General features: G+C 43.3%; 1 protein-coding gene across 1 annotated transcript in view; it reads left to right on the forward strand.

Annotated features, from left to right (window-relative positions):
- TGFBI (transforming growth factor beta induced) overlaps positions 1-17,763 on the forward strand; it is a 198,124-nt gene that overhangs the window by 134,761 nt on the left and 45,600 nt on the right. Inside the window, exons 10-12 of the mRNA XM_068277429.1 lie at positions 1,464-1,609; positions 3,496-3,632; positions 12,143-12,273. Of these exons, the coding sequence (XP_068133530.1) occupies positions 1,464-1,609; positions 3,496-3,632; positions 12,143-12,273 (414 nt within the window). The remainder of the gene's footprint in view (positions 1-1,463; positions 1,610-3,495; positions 3,633-12,142; positions 12,274-17,763) is intronic.

Genomic DNA, 17,763 nt, shown 5'->3' on the forward strand with positions numbered 1-17,763 from the left:
GCCACCACATTATTAACATAGATTGTGTAGGTAAGCTCTCATACATGGAAGTGGTGAAATTGGCCAATCAAAATTGGATGTGTGTATGCACCCTTAAAGATTGTCTGAAGCAAGAATAAATCTCGCTTCAGACCTCATAGTCAGCAGGGGCATGTGTGCCCCTGCTAAAACGCCGCTATCCCGCAGCTAAACGGGGGTCCCTTACCCCCCAAAATCCCCTCCGAGCAGCGCATCCCCTCTTCCAGATTAAGGCAGGGCTAACCGCCGCAGCCCTGCCTCACGCGCTTCTGTCAGCGCGTATCTCCGCCTCTCCCCCACCCCTCTCAGTCTTCCTTCACTGAGAGGGGCGGGGGAGAGGCGGCGATGCGCCGCTGATAGATGGCGCTGAGTGGCAGGGCTGCAGCCGTTAGCCCTGCCTGAAGAGCAGCAAAATCTACGACCAAGTTGGTCGTTGATTTTGCAGGAGGGTTGGGGGGTCAGGGACCCTCGTTTAGCCACAGGATAGCGCCGTTTTAGCAGGGGCACACATGCTCCTGCTGACTATGAGACAAAAAGCGAGATTTATTCTCGCTTCAGTGTCTCTTTAAGGTGGCCACACTTGATACAATTAAAAAAGATGCAATTTTATGGCAATTAATAAAACTGTTGTACAGAAAAATTTAAAGCTTTTTTTTTTATTAGATAAATCTGACACTTTTTTTTTCGATAAAAATAGATTGGGAGTGGTGGATTTTTCAGAAAATATTTTGTGAAAACTGAAAAGTGTATAGTAGATCGCAATCTCTTCGTTTATAGACCAAAGCAATTTTTTTCAGAGATTTGTTTTTTATAAGTGGGGAAGAATTGAACATGTGTATGATACATTGGTCTGATTTTTCATCTGTTACAATCATTTAGAAATACTTATTGTAAATGTTGAAGAAATTACCCACTAATTTTAGCTGTTAACATGGGCACCTATGGTGTTGCCCATATTGGTGGAGGTTAGGCATTGGCAGAAGGGGGATCTTAGGGTTGGGCATTGATGGGGGGTGAATCTTAGCTTTAGGCATTGCTGGGGGGTTTCCTTATGGTTAGGCATCATTGAGTGAATCGGTTAGGGTTAAGTATCGAGAGTGAGGGCTTGTGATAGAGTAAGGCTAGGTTAGGGTATAGTAAATTATCGAATTTGCCACAATCATATAAATAATCGTTTACACGATTGATCATTTATGACGGTGCCAACAATGCTTACAGGTTTGGCCAGATGGATTAGGGAACAACTGTTCGTGAGTGGAGATCCCTGTTCCATCTGGCCATGGGTATTTAGCTTAAGTCTTAGGGAATCATTTAATTGGGATAGTTATGTTAATAGATTTCAATAATTATTAATACAATAATTCAGCTGTAGAGTAAACTAAAATTTAGTACTGGTGTAGCATATAAAAATTATCTAATTATATTTATTATATTATTTTTTTTAGACGGAAAGGCTTCTGTTGATAAGGATATGGTCAATTTGCTTCAGAACCACATCATAAAAGACCAGCTTTCTTCCAAATATCTTTATCATGGGCAAGTTTTGGATACAGTTGGTGGGAAAAAACTGCGAGTTTTTGTTTATCGAAATGTAAGTATGAATGATTTGAATTTAGTCTTTGGGAACAAAGTGCGCATAGCATGTCAGCTGTTGCAATAGAATGCGACCATATGAAAAACAAATATACAACTAGAGATGAATATACTGTATGTGAAAGCAGCATGCCATCTTGTCAAAACACTAAATAGGTCCAGAGATTAAAGCTGCTGAACTTTGTTGTAAATGAATGTGGAATTATAGTGTGTGGAGCTCTGGAGCTTCCATACTACTCAGTAGAACAACGTATCTAAATAAGAACCAGTAGGATGGCATGGGGTCATGGTTGTCACTACAAGAAAGGTAAAGCTCTGCATACCATTTCAGGAAACATTATCTCTGGAGCAGGGGCGTAGCAAGAGATTATGGAGCCCCATAGCAAAACTTTCATGGGACCATCAGATGCAGGCACTCTTAAGCAGTGTCACCTGCCCCTACCCTATAGATATACATTGGTTTGGCAATGAACATGCTCATGCAATCTACATTGCATATAATCCATGGGTACTGAGACAGAGGTACTGAGAAGAAGCAGGAACACAAGAGAGTTAAAGCGGATCCGAGATCAAAAACTAACTATAACAAGTAGTTTGTCTATATATCTTATCTAAAGTTTACACAGCAAATATAGCTGCAAACAGCTTCAACAGTTTATGATTATTTATTCCTGTGATACAATGAGGGCAGCCATGTTCTGTTTGTCACATTATACACAGACAAGCTGATAGCATCTCCAGCCCTTAGCCTGTGAAAACTTAACGTCTCCCTTCTCCCCTCTGCCTCTGAAATCTCCGGCTGGTAACACCTCCTCCTGCTGCCCAGACTGAGCTCCCATAAGCCCTTGCTACATGAGTCTGAGAGTGCCAAGGCACTGGAGAAAGCTGTGGGCGAGGCTTGTTTAATTTATAGGGAATTAGAGTATTAAAACAAAACAAAAAAAGTGTTTGGCTTGAGGAATGCCCTGTAAACTATATGAAAGGAATACAATTATGCAATGAGTAAGAGTTTATATCGGATCAACTTTAATTGGGAATACGTCAAATACCGCCTGGGCCCCCTTTTGCTCCAGGGCCCTGTAACAGCTGATATGTCTGCTATGGCTATTGCAATTCCCCTGCTCTGAATCTACTTTGTTTTGAAGTACTGATTTCACTGTAAGCATCTGCTGATTAGGGATTTTATGTTTTAAACTTATGCTTGTGTTAGTTTTTAATAGATGAACTTTAATTATCAGCTATCCTGCTAATACATTGAATTGTGGAAATGGTTTAGTAAATAGCACTTTTGCCACACAGGTTCTAAAGTTTGAGGTTTGAGACTCAACGGCCATTATCTGCATGGAGTTTCTATGTTTTCATGGGATTCCTCTAGGAATCTTGGTTTCAACCTTCATCCCATAAAATAGGTTAATTGGTATTTTTAGATCAACTTAAAGTTTTGCCACTGTCCAGGGCACTGAAAAACCAAGGACACTATTTGTGAGTGAAAGAAAACTATGGCACATTGTGCAGAGCATTAGAAACTGGTGAAGTATGGAGGAAGGCTACAATACTGTTACATACATGGGAGCTGTAAGTTTGGAATACTATATTTATTGCAAATAAGCTTACCACATAACCATTGTATTTTGTGCATAAATATGTTTCTTTGAATTGATTTATTTTAATTATTTTGTAGCGTTTGGAACACTCAAACATTGTGTATGCAATGAACAAATGCTGGAAATACTAAAAGTGTGATTACAACATCACACAAGCAGATTAATGTGACAACCTTCTAACTGCAGACCGAAGTGCAAAATGTTTGTTTATCATACTAAAAGAGTCACTATTGTGAAAGTTGGAGAGTTTGATTTGATCTTTTTTCTTTTTCTTTTTCAGGCCCTTTGTATTGAAAACAGCTGTATAGATGCTCATGACAAGAAGGGAAGATATGGTACTCTTTTCATTGTTGACAAGCTGTTGACGCCGCCATCTGGAAATGTTATGGATGTTCTTAAAGCCGATAATCGCTTCAGGTATATATTGTTTTGTAAAAGGGAATGTTAACAGCTAGTTAATATAATTTTGTTTTCAAACATTAATTAACGGTAACAGTAAAAAAGGGCGCAGGAGGCTAGTGGACAAATCGGGCGCCGCCATTCACTACCATAATAAATATCGTTTAATGGGCGCCCGATAGGAAAAAAGGGCGCCGGAGAAAAATAACGTTTTAAAAGCGGCGCCCGGAGACTTAATGTTGTATTACTGCTTCTCATGATTACACATTATTTAATGATTTATACATTTTTTAATATTATTTTTAAACGAAAAACAGTACAATATTTTTTTCAAACATTATTTTTAAACGAAAAACAGTACAATTTTTTTTTTTTTTTTTACATTATTTTTAAACGAAAAAAACGCACAATATGTTTTTGAAACGTTATTAATGCTTATCACAGGGGGGTCTTAGGTTTAGGCACCAACAGGGGGGTCTTAGGTTTAGGCACCAACAGGGGGGTCTTAGGTTTAGGCACCAACAGGGGGGTCTTAGGTTTAGGCACCAACAGGGGGGTCTTAGGTTTAGGCACCAACAGGGGGTCTTAGGTTTAGGCACCAACAGGGGGGTCTTAGGTTTAGGCACCAACAGGGGGTCTTAGGTTTAGGCACCAACAGGGGGGTCTTAGGTTTAGGCACCAACAGGGGGTCTTAGGTTTAGGCACCAACAGGGGGGTCTTAGGTTTAGGCACCAACAGAGGGGTCTTAGGTTTAGGCACTAACAGGGGGGTCTAGGGGTTAGGGGTAGGTACAGGGAGGGTTACTTAGGCACCAACAGGGGGGGTCTTAGGTTTAGGCATCAACAGGGGGGTCTAGGGGTTAGGGGTAGGTACAGGGAGGGTTACTTAGTAATTTTTTTTTTAAACGTTATTATACGTTTCACTATTTAAACGAAAGAGTAACGTTTTTACAATTGCCGATTTAATGCACATAATTTAATGATTTATAACTTTATAAAACATTAATTTTAAACGAAATACAGTACAATACATTTTTAAACGTTATCCATGCTTATCGTTTAAAACCCCGCGCCCTTTTTTCCCAGCGCCCCTTTTTAACGTACGCTTAATTAACACCCCTCATAAATGTATGTGAAATAGGCAAGTAAGGACACCTTGTTCTGTGTTTTAGTGGAAAGATTTATCATTTATTTAACTGCATTTAGATATAAGATTACCTTTGCATGGTTATAATTAACAATACAGTTACATTTTTGCTTAAAAATGATGTTAAAGTGAACTTCCAGACTAAAAATCTACTCAATACCAATATATGACACTGCGCTGGTAGATATAACACAATCTATCAGGTGGTGCGCAATTGTAAAAGACAAATACAAAGCTAACACAATAAAACACTATCGCGCTACAATTCTACAGAGAGTCATTGCATTTCCACATTTTGAATCAATGTCCATATGAATTTGAATCCAGTGTAGTCCAAGCAATATCTGTGGGCAATCCAAACTGCATAGGTTCTTGTGTAATTACTACACCTCCACCAACACCCTCTAGACTGGGCACTCACCCTTATCCTAGACCCTCTGTCAAATGGGTCTAATGCGCCTTGGGATACTCTCAGGCGATCCCCAGCCTCTAACGATCCACAGCTTGTGTTTAATGCAAGTCTCTTCTCAGAATATTCACCTCAAAATAAAGCACAAGGCTCCCATAGCGTAAAACCATTCACTATTTTTAATAAAATGTTAAAAATGCACACTCACATGTCCATAGGTCAATTTGCGCATAGAGTTTTTTTTTTTTTTGTATGGGCTCTCCCCCATATGGTGGCCACCTGGCTGGGCTAATGCTAGAATCCAAGTCCACAGTGCATCCTCCTCCACGCCGTCTGTGCACCACACCTGACCACTTCCTTATCACAGACCACGCCCAACTAGATTCTCCGTCACGCCCTGGGGACTTGGATTCCAGCATTAGCCCAGCCAGGTGGCCACCATATGGGGGAGAGACCATACAAAAAAAAAAAAAAAAACTCTATGCGCAAATTGACCTATGGACATGTGAGTGTGCATTTTTAACATTTTATTAAAAATAGTGAATGGTTTTACGCTATGGGAGCCTTGTGCTTTATTTTGAGGTGAATATTCTGAGAAGAGACTTGCTGTAATGATCCGCTCAGCTGTCTGCACAGACAGACAGCTGTTTGACCATTCCTTAAGTCTGAGGGCTGCAGGTCTCTGGAAAAGAGACCTGTCTTTGCTTTGCAAGTTTCAGACCTGCTCTGCTGCTGAGGAATTTGCATACATTTGTTATGCAAATTGCCTAGCTGCGTCCTTTGAAGGCTGGCAGTATAAATACCATGTTCTCCCAGAATCCTTTGCTGGTCATCTTCATGGTTTGTTACTGATAAACTCTCCTATTGTATCAGCCCTGTTTGTTTGTTAAAGTTTATCTGTTTTGCCTGTGTTGTCTCTGCTGCGATTGTCCTGTCGCCAGCGGCGGTCGACAGGAAATCTTTCTGTCTGTCTGGGAGTGTAGGCCAGAGCTACAGTTGCTACTGGCTGCTCCATTTGTCTGGATTGCATTAGCCCTAATGGTAGTGGCAGTGCCTCCTTCTGTATTCTGCCTTTGGGGTGCTAACCGGAGCAGCGGTTGCTACTGGTAGCCCCTTCTGTTTATCTGTCTGGATCGCACTTGCCCTAGTGGTAGTGGAAGTGCCTCCTTCTGTATCTCTGCCTTAGGGGTGCTAGCCAGAGCAGCAGTTGCTACTGGCAGCCCCACCTGTCTGTCGGGCTGTCTTGTCTGATACGAACGCTTGGTGTAGGCTCGGTGAGGTAACCGTTTAGCAAGCGTTCGCGTTTTCTATTTCGTGTTTGTCTGTCGTTGGTTAGTTAGGGTGGCACGCTTATCACTGGGCGCCTAACGCGTGGTGATCGTGCAGAAACTCGTTCGCTGTTGCGAATGAGTGCAGTGTTCGTGTTTAGCTAGCGTTTGTTATTTTCCTTACCTTCTGATTGTTGTTTGCTGTGCCTTTGCTACTCTCGTGTTCTGTTCTGATCAGTCTTGTGTCACTTCTGGCAATCGCCTCTCTCTTGCGATTGCGTTCTCGCTTTGTTTCTGCGAATGTGTGTTCACCGTCGCTGGGTGGCGACTAGATTGGGGAACACACATTTAGTCTGTCTCTGTGCTCTCTTTCTTGGAGGGCTATCGTGCCCTACTTTGCATAATCCGTACAATTCCCATCTGGCATCTGTGGCCGTGCAGAGGCTGTGCTCGTCTGCACTCCACAGCTCCATCTGCTGTTGGGAATTGCCCTCTACTGGGGCACTGCACCCAAGCTGGGTACTATTTAATTATTCGCTTGTGGAGGATTTCCGCTTTGTCAGCGCGCATCTTGTGCACTGACCACGGAGATAGAAACCCGCAATCGTTACACTTGCATTAAACACAAGCTGTGGATCGTTAGAGGCTGGGGATCGCCTGAGAGTAGCCCAAGGCGCATTAGACCCATTTGACAGAGGGTCTAGGATAAGGATGAGTGCCCAGTCTTGAGAGTGTTGGTGGAGGTGTAGTAATTACACAATAACCTATGCAGTTTGGCTTGCCCACAGATATTGCTTGGACTACACTGGATTGAAATTCATATGGACATTGATTCATAATGTGGAAATACATGGACTCTCTGTAGAATTGTAGCGCGATAGTGTTTTATTGTGTTAAAAATCTACTCAGCAGCACTGAAAAGGCGTGGTGTTTCTTTAACAGTTTCACAGCATCAGAACATAGCTTTTCTTACCCAAGCCTCATTTTTAGCTGCACAGAAGAAAACTGCCCGGGCATTTTTTCCCTGATGCTGTGCAAAGCATGATGGGATTTCTGATGATGTTGTTCTCCTTCTACTGTTTTGGAGCACTTCTTTTTTTTTATTTTTGAATTTGAGATTTGAAGCCTAGCACACACAGCTGGGAGGGGTGATCAGGACACAGGACAGTTGGAACTGTGTCTCATGCTCCCTGTCACCTCCTTTCAACCAAAAAGATGTGAAATCACAAACATTTGCCTGTTCTTTTAAAACAGGGTGGGTAACAAATTATATTACCTATCTATTTTAATTAACATAACTAACGCAACTTAATGACAGTATGTTTGTTTAGGCTGAAGTTCCCCTTTAATGATCCCAATATGGGATTTTCAAAAAGCTCTTAATCTACAAATCCTTTTATACACTGTGCTTCTCTAGTATATTGTGCTGTCTATCAGGCTAGTTCAACTGAAGACCAAACTTTAGGACCATTCTGTCCATCTTCTTGCAGCATCTGCTTCTTTTATTCTTATATTAAAAGACAGTCATGAATTCATTAAAACTCCAGATGCAAAATAATTTTAGCTAACCCAACTGCAGAGCCGTTTAAAGCCACAGACACTCCAGGCAGTTGCCTAGAGCACTGTGGCAGCCAAAGAGCACGGCTGCCCACTGGAACCTGCAGCGTGCCGGTGCTGCTCGCTATAAACTGTCCATGACTCTGAAGTTTAACTGCAGCACACAGCTCTCATAACTGTATCTTACCCACTGTGGCTCAACCAACACACACAAACACATACACACACACACACACAAATCTCTTCATCGTCTCTAAGGCCATCCTTCCCTTAGCAGCATCATGGCCAATATTAACAGCAAGCCCTGGCCCCTGCCTCAAACTCTGTCCCCACCAGCCAGAACTTCAGAGCACATGACCCTTTAACCCCCGTGATGTATCCATCCTGCAACTGCATCCCCTGGGCCCTGCCTGATGCCAGACGTAACTGGACTGAGGGAGCTGCAGCTTGAGGGGGAGAGAGGAGAGTGAGTAAGCCAGTGGCAGACAGCCACAAACTTCCCCGTGGCAATGGCAGTCGGAGGCACAGAGTGATCACTGAGAGGCTTCCCTGGCCCATTGACAACTACACAGCCAGCAATATCCCAGATGGACTCAGCATGCATAAGTGACCATCAATCTGATGCAGCCAGGATTGCAGGATCTGCAGATTTGAAAATCAAACTAGCAATTTTTTTTGTTTCCTATATACATGGGTGGTGTTAGAAGGGATTTCTGGTGCCATGGCATGATATTGACAAGCTGCCTGCTTATCAATATTATGCTATTGCCCCAGATATCCTCTTTTCCTCACTGGGGCCACCCATGTATATACAGTGGGATGCAAAAGTTTGGGCAACCTTATTAATCGTCATGACTTTCCTGTATAAATCGTTGGTTGTTGAGATAAAAAATGACAGGAACATATTGAGGACATATGATATATTTAACTAACTGTGGAAACAGACAGCTGAAATCTCTGAGACAGCTTTCTGTATCCTTCCCCTAAGGCTACTTGCACACCAAGACGTTGCGTTGGGTGCTACGTTGAGGTCGCATAACGTGCACCTAACGCAAGGCCTGGTGCACTTCGATGTGGACGTCAGAGTGAGCCACATTGTGCAGCTCACTCTGGCGTCCGTGATGCCGTGATGCGTACTCTTGGACGCATGCGGCATCGCGTGGTCCTGCCGGCCAATTGCCGCACAGAGTGGCCGCACCAGGAAGTAAACACTGCACGTCACAACATGTAGTGAATATTAATTAGCCATGTGCCTGGCCGCTCTCCGCTCCTCCCCAACATGACTGAGCATGTGCAAACAGTCTAACGCGGCTTAAGCCGCTGTAACGCCGTAGCATGCTGCACTTTCAGAAGAATGTGCAGCGTTACATGTAACGCAACGTGGGCAGTGTGAACAGCCCACTTGTGTTGCATTGCTGTGCGTTGGGGGAGCGTTACAGGCTGCACTAACGTGCGCCTGTAACGTCCCTGTGTGTAAGCAGCCTAAACCATGATGGTGAACAATCTTTGTCTTCAGGTCATTTGAGAGTTGTTTTGAGACCCCCATGTTTTTACTCCTTAGAGAAAATTAAAAGAGGAGGGAAACTTACAATTGACCTCTTAAATACTCTTTCTCCTCATTGGATTCACCAGTTTATATAGGTCAGGGGTCACTTAGCTTACCAAGCCAATTTGAGTTCCAATAATTAGTTCTAAAGGTTTTGGAATCAATAAAATAACCATGCCCAAATTTATGCACCTGCCTAATTTTATTTAAACAATTATTGTGCAGTTTCTGTGAATCCAATAAACTTCATTTCACTTCTCAAATATCACTGTGTGTGTCTCCTATATGATATATTTAACTGACATTTTTTATCGTAACAACCAACGATTTATACAGGAAAATCATGATGATTACCAAGGTTGCCAAAACTTTCACATCTCACTGTAGAAAAACTGCTAATGTCATTGTCAAATCAGCACACAGGGTAGTTAGGACTTTAAAAGAAACTTTAACTTTAATAAAAAAAAATGCCCAGTTACTTACCTGGGGCTTCTTCCAGCTCCCTGAAGCCCTTCTTGTTATTTACAATCATTCCACGCTGCCTTGTTCCTCTGATGTCCCCATATGCAGCTCCATTCTGCTTACCTCCTCCATCAAGCTCCCGTGGCCGGAAGTGTTCTGCGCTAGCACAGTATCTAAAAAAATGCTCCTGGCCATGGAAGCATGATTGAGCAGTCACCGGCCAGGGCCACACATGTGCATTAGCCAGCGACTGTCTGAGTTGCCCGGCTTTCAGAGGTTTACAGTTAAGTATTCCTTTTAGGAGTTTCTATTATAAAAGACAGAGACCTGTCATGTCATGGCTCTGTCTTAACCTCTTGAGGACTGCAGGGCTAAACCCCCCTAGTGACCAGGCAATTTTTAGTATAAAAGGCCACTGCACCTTTAAGGCCAAGCTGCAGGGCCGCACAACATAGCACACAAGTGATTCCCCCCCCCCCCCCCTTTACTCCCCACCAACAGAGCTCTCTGTTGGTGGGGTCTGATCGTTCCCCCAATGTTTATTTTTTTTTATAAATATTTGTGTTGCAGCTTTAAAAAAAAAAACAAAAACCTCTTCCTTTAAATCCCTTCCCTCCCTCCCTCCCCACAGCTGGCCAATTACGGCGATCGGCTGTCATAGGCTTCTGCCTATGACAGCCGATCGCTCTCTTGTCCCCCAGGGGGACAGCCGTGTCACACGGCTGTCCCCAGTGCAGCGCTGCTGCTGATCGCAGCGCTGCACAGAGTAAATAGACGGCGATCACGCCGTCTAACAGTCTGAAGGCGGGGCGGCCCAAGCAGGAGATGCGCGCGCAGCGATCTCCTGCAAAACAGAGCCCCAGGACTTTACGCCAATTGGCGTTAGGCAGTCCCGGGGCTGCCGCCGCGGCCACGCCCATCGGCGTGACGTGGTCGGCAAGAGGTTGAAGTAAACCCAAGCCAAAGCTTGGGTTAAAAAAAAAAATACTTACTTAAGAGTCCTTTTACACTTAATGGATTTTAATGCATTGCTATGCATTGCGTTTTGATGCATTTTTTTTCTCCACAGCAGTGCATTGTGAAAAGTTTGTATAGTGTATAGGGTGAAAGAGGCTGTAGGGAAACATGGACACTGGACAGCACATCAGTTGTCCTTTCAGTTATAACTGACACCAACTGATACATTGTAAAAGGACCCTAAGAAGATGGAAGCATTTGGATTCTAATGAGACTTCCCTCGCTGTTCCCTGTCCCCTGTTGCTTGCCTGGACTCTACTTAGCAATGGAGCAACACTCCTGTTCTGTTATGAGCATGGCCATGCTGCAGTTGCAAAAGCACTGCCGCATCTGTGCAGTAGCACGGAGTAGCTCTTGGTTTACTGCACAGATGCACCTGTACTCGCGCAGGCGCAGTATGGTCACACACCTGCTTGAAGAGGAGCATGGCCCTTATCAGGTTACCAACTATCCATTGGCGATAGGGAACTGGAGGACACAGAGGATAGCCTCACTATTGGAGCCACAGATTTTCTTGCCTGGGGTGACAAAAAGACTAGAAAGGGCCCTACCCAACATTCACGTCCTGCATAAAATTTTAGGATTGAGGGCTTGTTTCCATTGCAACGCAGGTGGCTGTGTGTGAGCACTGTTCTGTATTGCATCATGTGATTCCCCGAAGGGCGCTTGCCACTCCATTCATTATAATCAATAAGTTTGTGCAATAGCTTCAAAATGCGTGCAACCATGCCCTGCGCATGTATGGAAATATCAGACAGTGCAGTGTATGTACTCTCGGTTGTCCCTGCAAAAAAACCTAAAGGTGCGCATATGAAAACGAGCCCTAAGCAATACTACTATAATAAAGCTCTGCGAAATGAATCCACAAGCGTGCAGGCTTTTTGAGCAGATAGGAAGTCTGGCTTCATTCAATGCATATTCAATAGAGCCAGGCTATCAGCAAAATTGAGCAATACCTTAGAGTGAGCTTGGTGTATATTTATTATTCAGTAATTGCCAGACTCAAAACAGTGTCTTTATTTTCTCCCGTGCAAGTGCAACAATGGTCTGGGGATTGATTTAATTGTATTGTTACTATTATGATGTATTTCTCTAAAAAAGCCAAGTCTTTTTGTTTTTGCAGCATGTTGGTGGCTGCTATCCAGTCTGCTGGACTCACGGAGACACTTAACAGAGACGGTACTTTTACTGTCTTTGCTCCCACAGATGAAGCTTTCCGTGCTCTCCCAAGAGCAGATTTAAACAAACTACTAGGTATGCTTAGCGTTTTGAGCTCTTGGCAGGCTACACAAAGAAATGTATTGCTTAGACTACAATCCATTAATAAAATGGAAATGATCCAAGCCATGCACATATATACAAAGGAAACTGTGAATCAGGGTGATGGGATTGATTACTTACTTATTACTGGTAAAATAAGACATCCTTATTTAACGTTAAAGTTAAAGAAGCAAGCTTTCTTAAAGTCTATCTCCACTTCTCTTACCAGAAAATATCTCTATATTTTAAGTATTATAAGTTGTTTTATATATATTTGTACTTATCCCAGTTTTTCCTCTAGTAATTGCTCTGGATGACTCAATGGGCTTGATTCACTAAAGCGTGCTAACACAGTTAGCATGCCTAAATGCTTTGCACATGCAAACTAGGGTGCTAAGTAGTGTGCACGGGGAAAGCTGTTCGCGCGCTGTTTGGTGCGTGTGAAATGTCGCACCAGTGCACGTGAAACGTCGCATCGTCCACGTGCAAAGTAAGCTTATCAGGCTATTTTGCACGTAGACAGTGCGACTTTTTGCGCACACTGGTGCGCCGTTTCCCGCGCACCGCTTAAACTTTGCGTGTACAAACTTTTGCGTGCATATTAGCGCATGCAAAGTCACTTTGCATGCGCTAAGGGGCTTTTCACTGGCGTGCTAACACTTAGCACACTTTAGTAAATCAAGCCCAATATACTTTCAATTCAAAAACTGCTTAGCATCACACTCAGCCTCTATTTACTATTGAGATGGGAATGATTACTTCAATGGCTGCCTATATATTTGCAGCATCCCCACGACTAATTAGTAAAGCAGGAAATGCAGCGAAACTGTAGTGATGCAAAGGGATGTATATATATTTTACTTCCTGCTTTGTGCAAACCTATAAACCAATGAGACAAACAGAACAGAAATATGTGTAATGTTTTATTAATTATGGAAGCTGTCTCTGTGAACTTCTGTTGCTGGTGTCCAGATTGTAATGATGGCATAGCTATAGCCTGTAATAGTAAATAACTCATTTAAAATAATAATGCAGACCAGGTGTTTGGAATTTCCTTTGACGTGCAAGGCTGAAATTTGGGCTTTCAGGTCGCATTCACAGTGGGACGTTAAACTGTGATGCAGCATTGCAACTTAATGCAAAAAAAGGTGGTAATGCACATTAACGCTGCATTATCGTCGCATACAGTAGGTATAGGAAAGCATACAAGCAATGAAAAGTATGCTTTCCTCTACCTGGTAATGCGTGCATTTAGAGGTAATGCACTGCAAGCAGTGAGTTACCATAACGCTATGCGTTACAATGCGACGCTAACGTCACACTGTGAACGTCCCATAGGAGGATTAGCATTGCACTGAGGTAAGCTGCGTTATAAGATTTTATAATACAGCTCCGCAAAGTACCATTGTAAATGTGACCTTAGGGTGGGAGGGAGAGCAAACAGGTGAGTGGATATATATCTGTATCAAAGCCATAATTCCCTGTGTTTTTCAATGTAAATAGGGGTGAATTGGGGACTATATAATTGCTCACAAAATGTTCATATTTGATGAAGCTGTATATACTGTATATATGCACATAGAAGCGTCCAATTTGATCTTGTACTTGTCTTGTTATAACAATGTCATCTACATCACATGACAGTTCAGAGTGAATTTAAATGTTTACTCCACACACTACAAAATTCACTTTATAGGGTGATTTAGTTTAAACCCACAACCAATTCTGATGCCAGTTTGAAGTTAAAGTTAGGGGGGGGGGGGGGGGGAATAATTTCATATATACCATATGCTAAAGAAAAAACATATTTCTAAGTATTTCAAGGAGGAAAGCATTTCCATACTGACTTCTGAGAAGCTGGTCCATAGAAGCATGAAATGTTACAGCACTGCTGGGGTCACCATAAAAATGTTCTCCAAGAGGTCTTAGCCTAGTGGGGTGGATTCATTAACAAAGAAATGGGACTAGTAAAGTTATGAGCCAAATTGACAGTAAAAATGGATTAAAAGAACATGTTGATTTTGGAAGAAAGCTATAAGTAATGGGCACATTTGTTCCATATTACCATGTGTACTGGGCTTGCATGCAATCTCAGAGTTAGTATGTCTTGTGTCTGTTTCCAATCATGCTAAGTGTACAAAAAGCATTTTACTGATTCGTAAAATGCATTGATAAAACACTCACGTTTCACTGCAGAAATAGCACCCAGTAGGCCAAGTTGTTCAGTAATATGAACACAGCAAGAAACTTTTATAGCAAGTCAGTCCAAGGGCATAACTATTGCAGTGACCACTCACACAGCTGCTGTTGGACTTGGTTGCAAGTGGTAGCTTTTTTTCTGATCTATGAGGGCTGAATATCCCACCCTAACCCCTACTTTGCAGGTCAAGCACTTTCCTGCTCACAAATGCTGCGTTTCATACTTGTAGGGGCTGTCACAACTAGAAAATAAATGTTGAGAAAACTGCTATATGCTCAGTTCAGCTACATCACTAACAATTTATTTGTGCTTTCTTACTTTGTTTTTTATACAAAAACAGCCATTCCATGAGTTATCAAACAGAATATGCCAGATGGAGGTGTCAGAGTTTGCTTTACATCTGATCTAGCCTGATATATAGGCCCTTGTTCAATTCACTTTGTCTGCTAAATTTTCTCCTAGGTGATAATTTTTTATCTTCTGTTTAAAATAACCTTTCAGCACTCTGCAATTGAAAAGGTATGTAAATACTTCTTGCCTATGACTTAAAAGGCATTTCACTGATAAAAAGTGAAAACATTACCTTGTAGAAAACTTAGAAAAACTAATGAATTGAATAATGGGAAGAGGAACTGGAAGTTGTAATAGCTGTGCCTCATGCTAAATACTCCAAGCCTTGCTATCAGGTAAAAGGCAGGGGTGATGCCAGGCTACAAGCAAGGCATGCCCATGCTTGGGGCCTCCCTTTAGAGGGGGCCTTTCCAAGCTAGGCTGCCCTGTGCTCCGCAGCCCCCGGCATCTTCCTCTGGTCCCCCTCGTCTTCCTCCCTGTCCTCCGCCTCTGTGGTCCTCTTCGGCCATTATAACTCACATGGCCCCAACCCAGCGCCGGTCCTTGTCGCTCTTCTGCTTGCCATTGAGCATCCCGTCACCATAGTTACTTCTAGTTAGCGCCTCTCATGACATCAGAGGCGCCGACAGGAAATAACCATAGTGACAGGAGCTACGCGGCAAGCAGGAGAGCGGTGAGGATCAGCATCATGTGAGTTATAATGGCAGAAGGGGGCCACGGAGGAGGAGCACAGGGATGGAGACAAGAGGTGACAGAGGGGCATAAGAGCTGGAGACAGGGGGACAACAAGAGACTCAAAGTGAAGCAAAAGGAGGCACAGGGGGAACAGTGGGGGCCAAGAAGAGGTGACACAGAGGGAACACAGGGGAAAAAGAGTGTAACGGGACAAAAGGAGGAACAGAGGGGGTCAAGTGGTGGTGCAAGAGGAAACAGAGGGGACATGGGGGAACAGAGATGGTGCAAGAGGAAACAGAGGGGGCATGGGGGAACAGAGGTGGTGCAAGAGGAAACAGAGGGGACATGGGGGAACGGGGGGGAGGGGGGGTGGGAAGGGTTGCACAGTGGGATTAGAAGGAGCAAGAAATAACACAGGAGGACAAGACCTGGCACAAGAGGGAACAAAGGGGGACAGAAGGTGACAGAGGGGACAAGAGGTACCACAAGGGTAACAATGTAGAACAAGTGGTGGCACGGGGAGACAGAGGAGGACAAGAGGTGGCATAGGGGGGACAGAGTGGGACAAGAGGTGGCACAAGACAGGGCAAGGGGTAGCACAGGGGGAACAGAGAGGGACAAAAGAGGCACAGGGAGAACAGAGGGGGACAAAAGAGGCACAGGGGAAATAGAGGGGGACAAAAGAGACACTGAGGGACGAGAGACACAAGGGACCCAGTGGTGACACAGGGGGACAAGAGACACAATGGGAACAGTGGTGACTCAGGGGGATAAAAGACACAGGGGGAAGAGAGGTGACACAGGGAACAAAAGACACAGGGGGACCGAGGTGACACAGGGGATCAGAGGTGACACAGGGGGACAAAAGGGGCACAGAGAGAACAGAGGTGGATAAAAGAGGCACAGAGGTGATAGTGTACCGACTTAAGAACATATTCAGGTTATAAACAGACCTACAGTCACTATCTTATTTGTTAACAGGGAACTAACTGTATTTCACTAGTCACTTTATTAGTTAAGTCTTGCTAGTACTGAGTATGACCTTTTTTGCCATCAGAATTGCCTTAGTTCTTCTTGGCATTCTTCAGAGCATTATGCAGCTGGCTCCATCATGGCCACACCCATTTTTTGCTACCTCCCTTCAGGGGTCGTGGCCTCAAATTATGTACTGCTTGGGGCCACAAAAATCTTAGCTGCACCGCTTGTAAGGAGCACACTCATCAATATCACTAGCCAAGAAGAAAGGATCCTCAAACCAGACTTGGCTTGATGAAAAAATGTCTGTTCTTTATTAGAAAAATCCACATGACAAAAAGTATTGCAATAAAACCACAGGTGGTTTTATTGCACTACTTTTTGTCATGTGGATTTTTCTAATAAAGAACAGACATTTTGTTATCAAGCCAAGTCTGGTTTGCGGATCCTTTCTTCTGTAGAAAGGGCAGGAAAGGGTGTAAACTTTGTGAGGCAGCACGGTGGCGTAGTGGTTAGCTCTCTCGCCTTGCAGCGCTGGGTCCCTGGTTCGAATCCCAGCCAGGGCACTATCTGCAAAGAGTTTGTATGTTCTCTCCGTGTCTGTGTGGGTTTCCTCCGGGCACTCCGGTTTCCTCCCACATTCCAAAAACATACGGATAAGTTAATTGGCTCCCCCTAAAAATTGACCCTAGACTACAGTACTTACACTACATAATATAGACATATGGCAATGGTAGGGATTAGATTGTGAGCTCCTTTGAGGGACAGTTAGTGACAATATATATATATATACACTGTACAGTGCTGCGTAATATGTCGGCGCTATATAAATACTTAATAATAATAATAATAATAATAATAACTTTAATAAATAGTCTGGGTTGGTGGGTGAGTGACCAAAAAAAAAAAGTTTTTTTTTTTTTTTTTTTAATACTAGTAGACAGTACTAGTAGTGTAGTCCACAAGTAGTTGATAACTAACTCGTGTGACCGAGAGTGACAATCAAATCTGTCACACATGGACGCAATCAATAGAGTTAGGCAGAGATGACAGGCAGTCACAGATCACAACAGATGCTGCCCGCTGTAAAGTAACTAACACAGTACTGAAGCTAATAAACGCACAGACTAACAGTAGAAATTAAGTAAACTAGTACGTAGATAAATAAAAACTAACTATAATCCCTAGTAGTAGTAATGTAGTAGACTAGTAGTCGATAACTAACTCGTGTGACCGAGAGTGACCATCAAAGTCTGTCACACACGGACGCAATCAATAGGGTC

Source organism: Hyperolius riggenbachi, chromosome 3 (assembly GCF_040937935.1).
Source record: "Hyperolius riggenbachi isolate aHypRig1 chromosome 3, aHypRig1.pri, whole genome shotgun sequence".
NCBI classification, from domain to species: Eukaryota; Metazoa; Chordata; class Amphibia; order Anura; family Hyperoliidae; genus Hyperolius; species Hyperolius riggenbachi.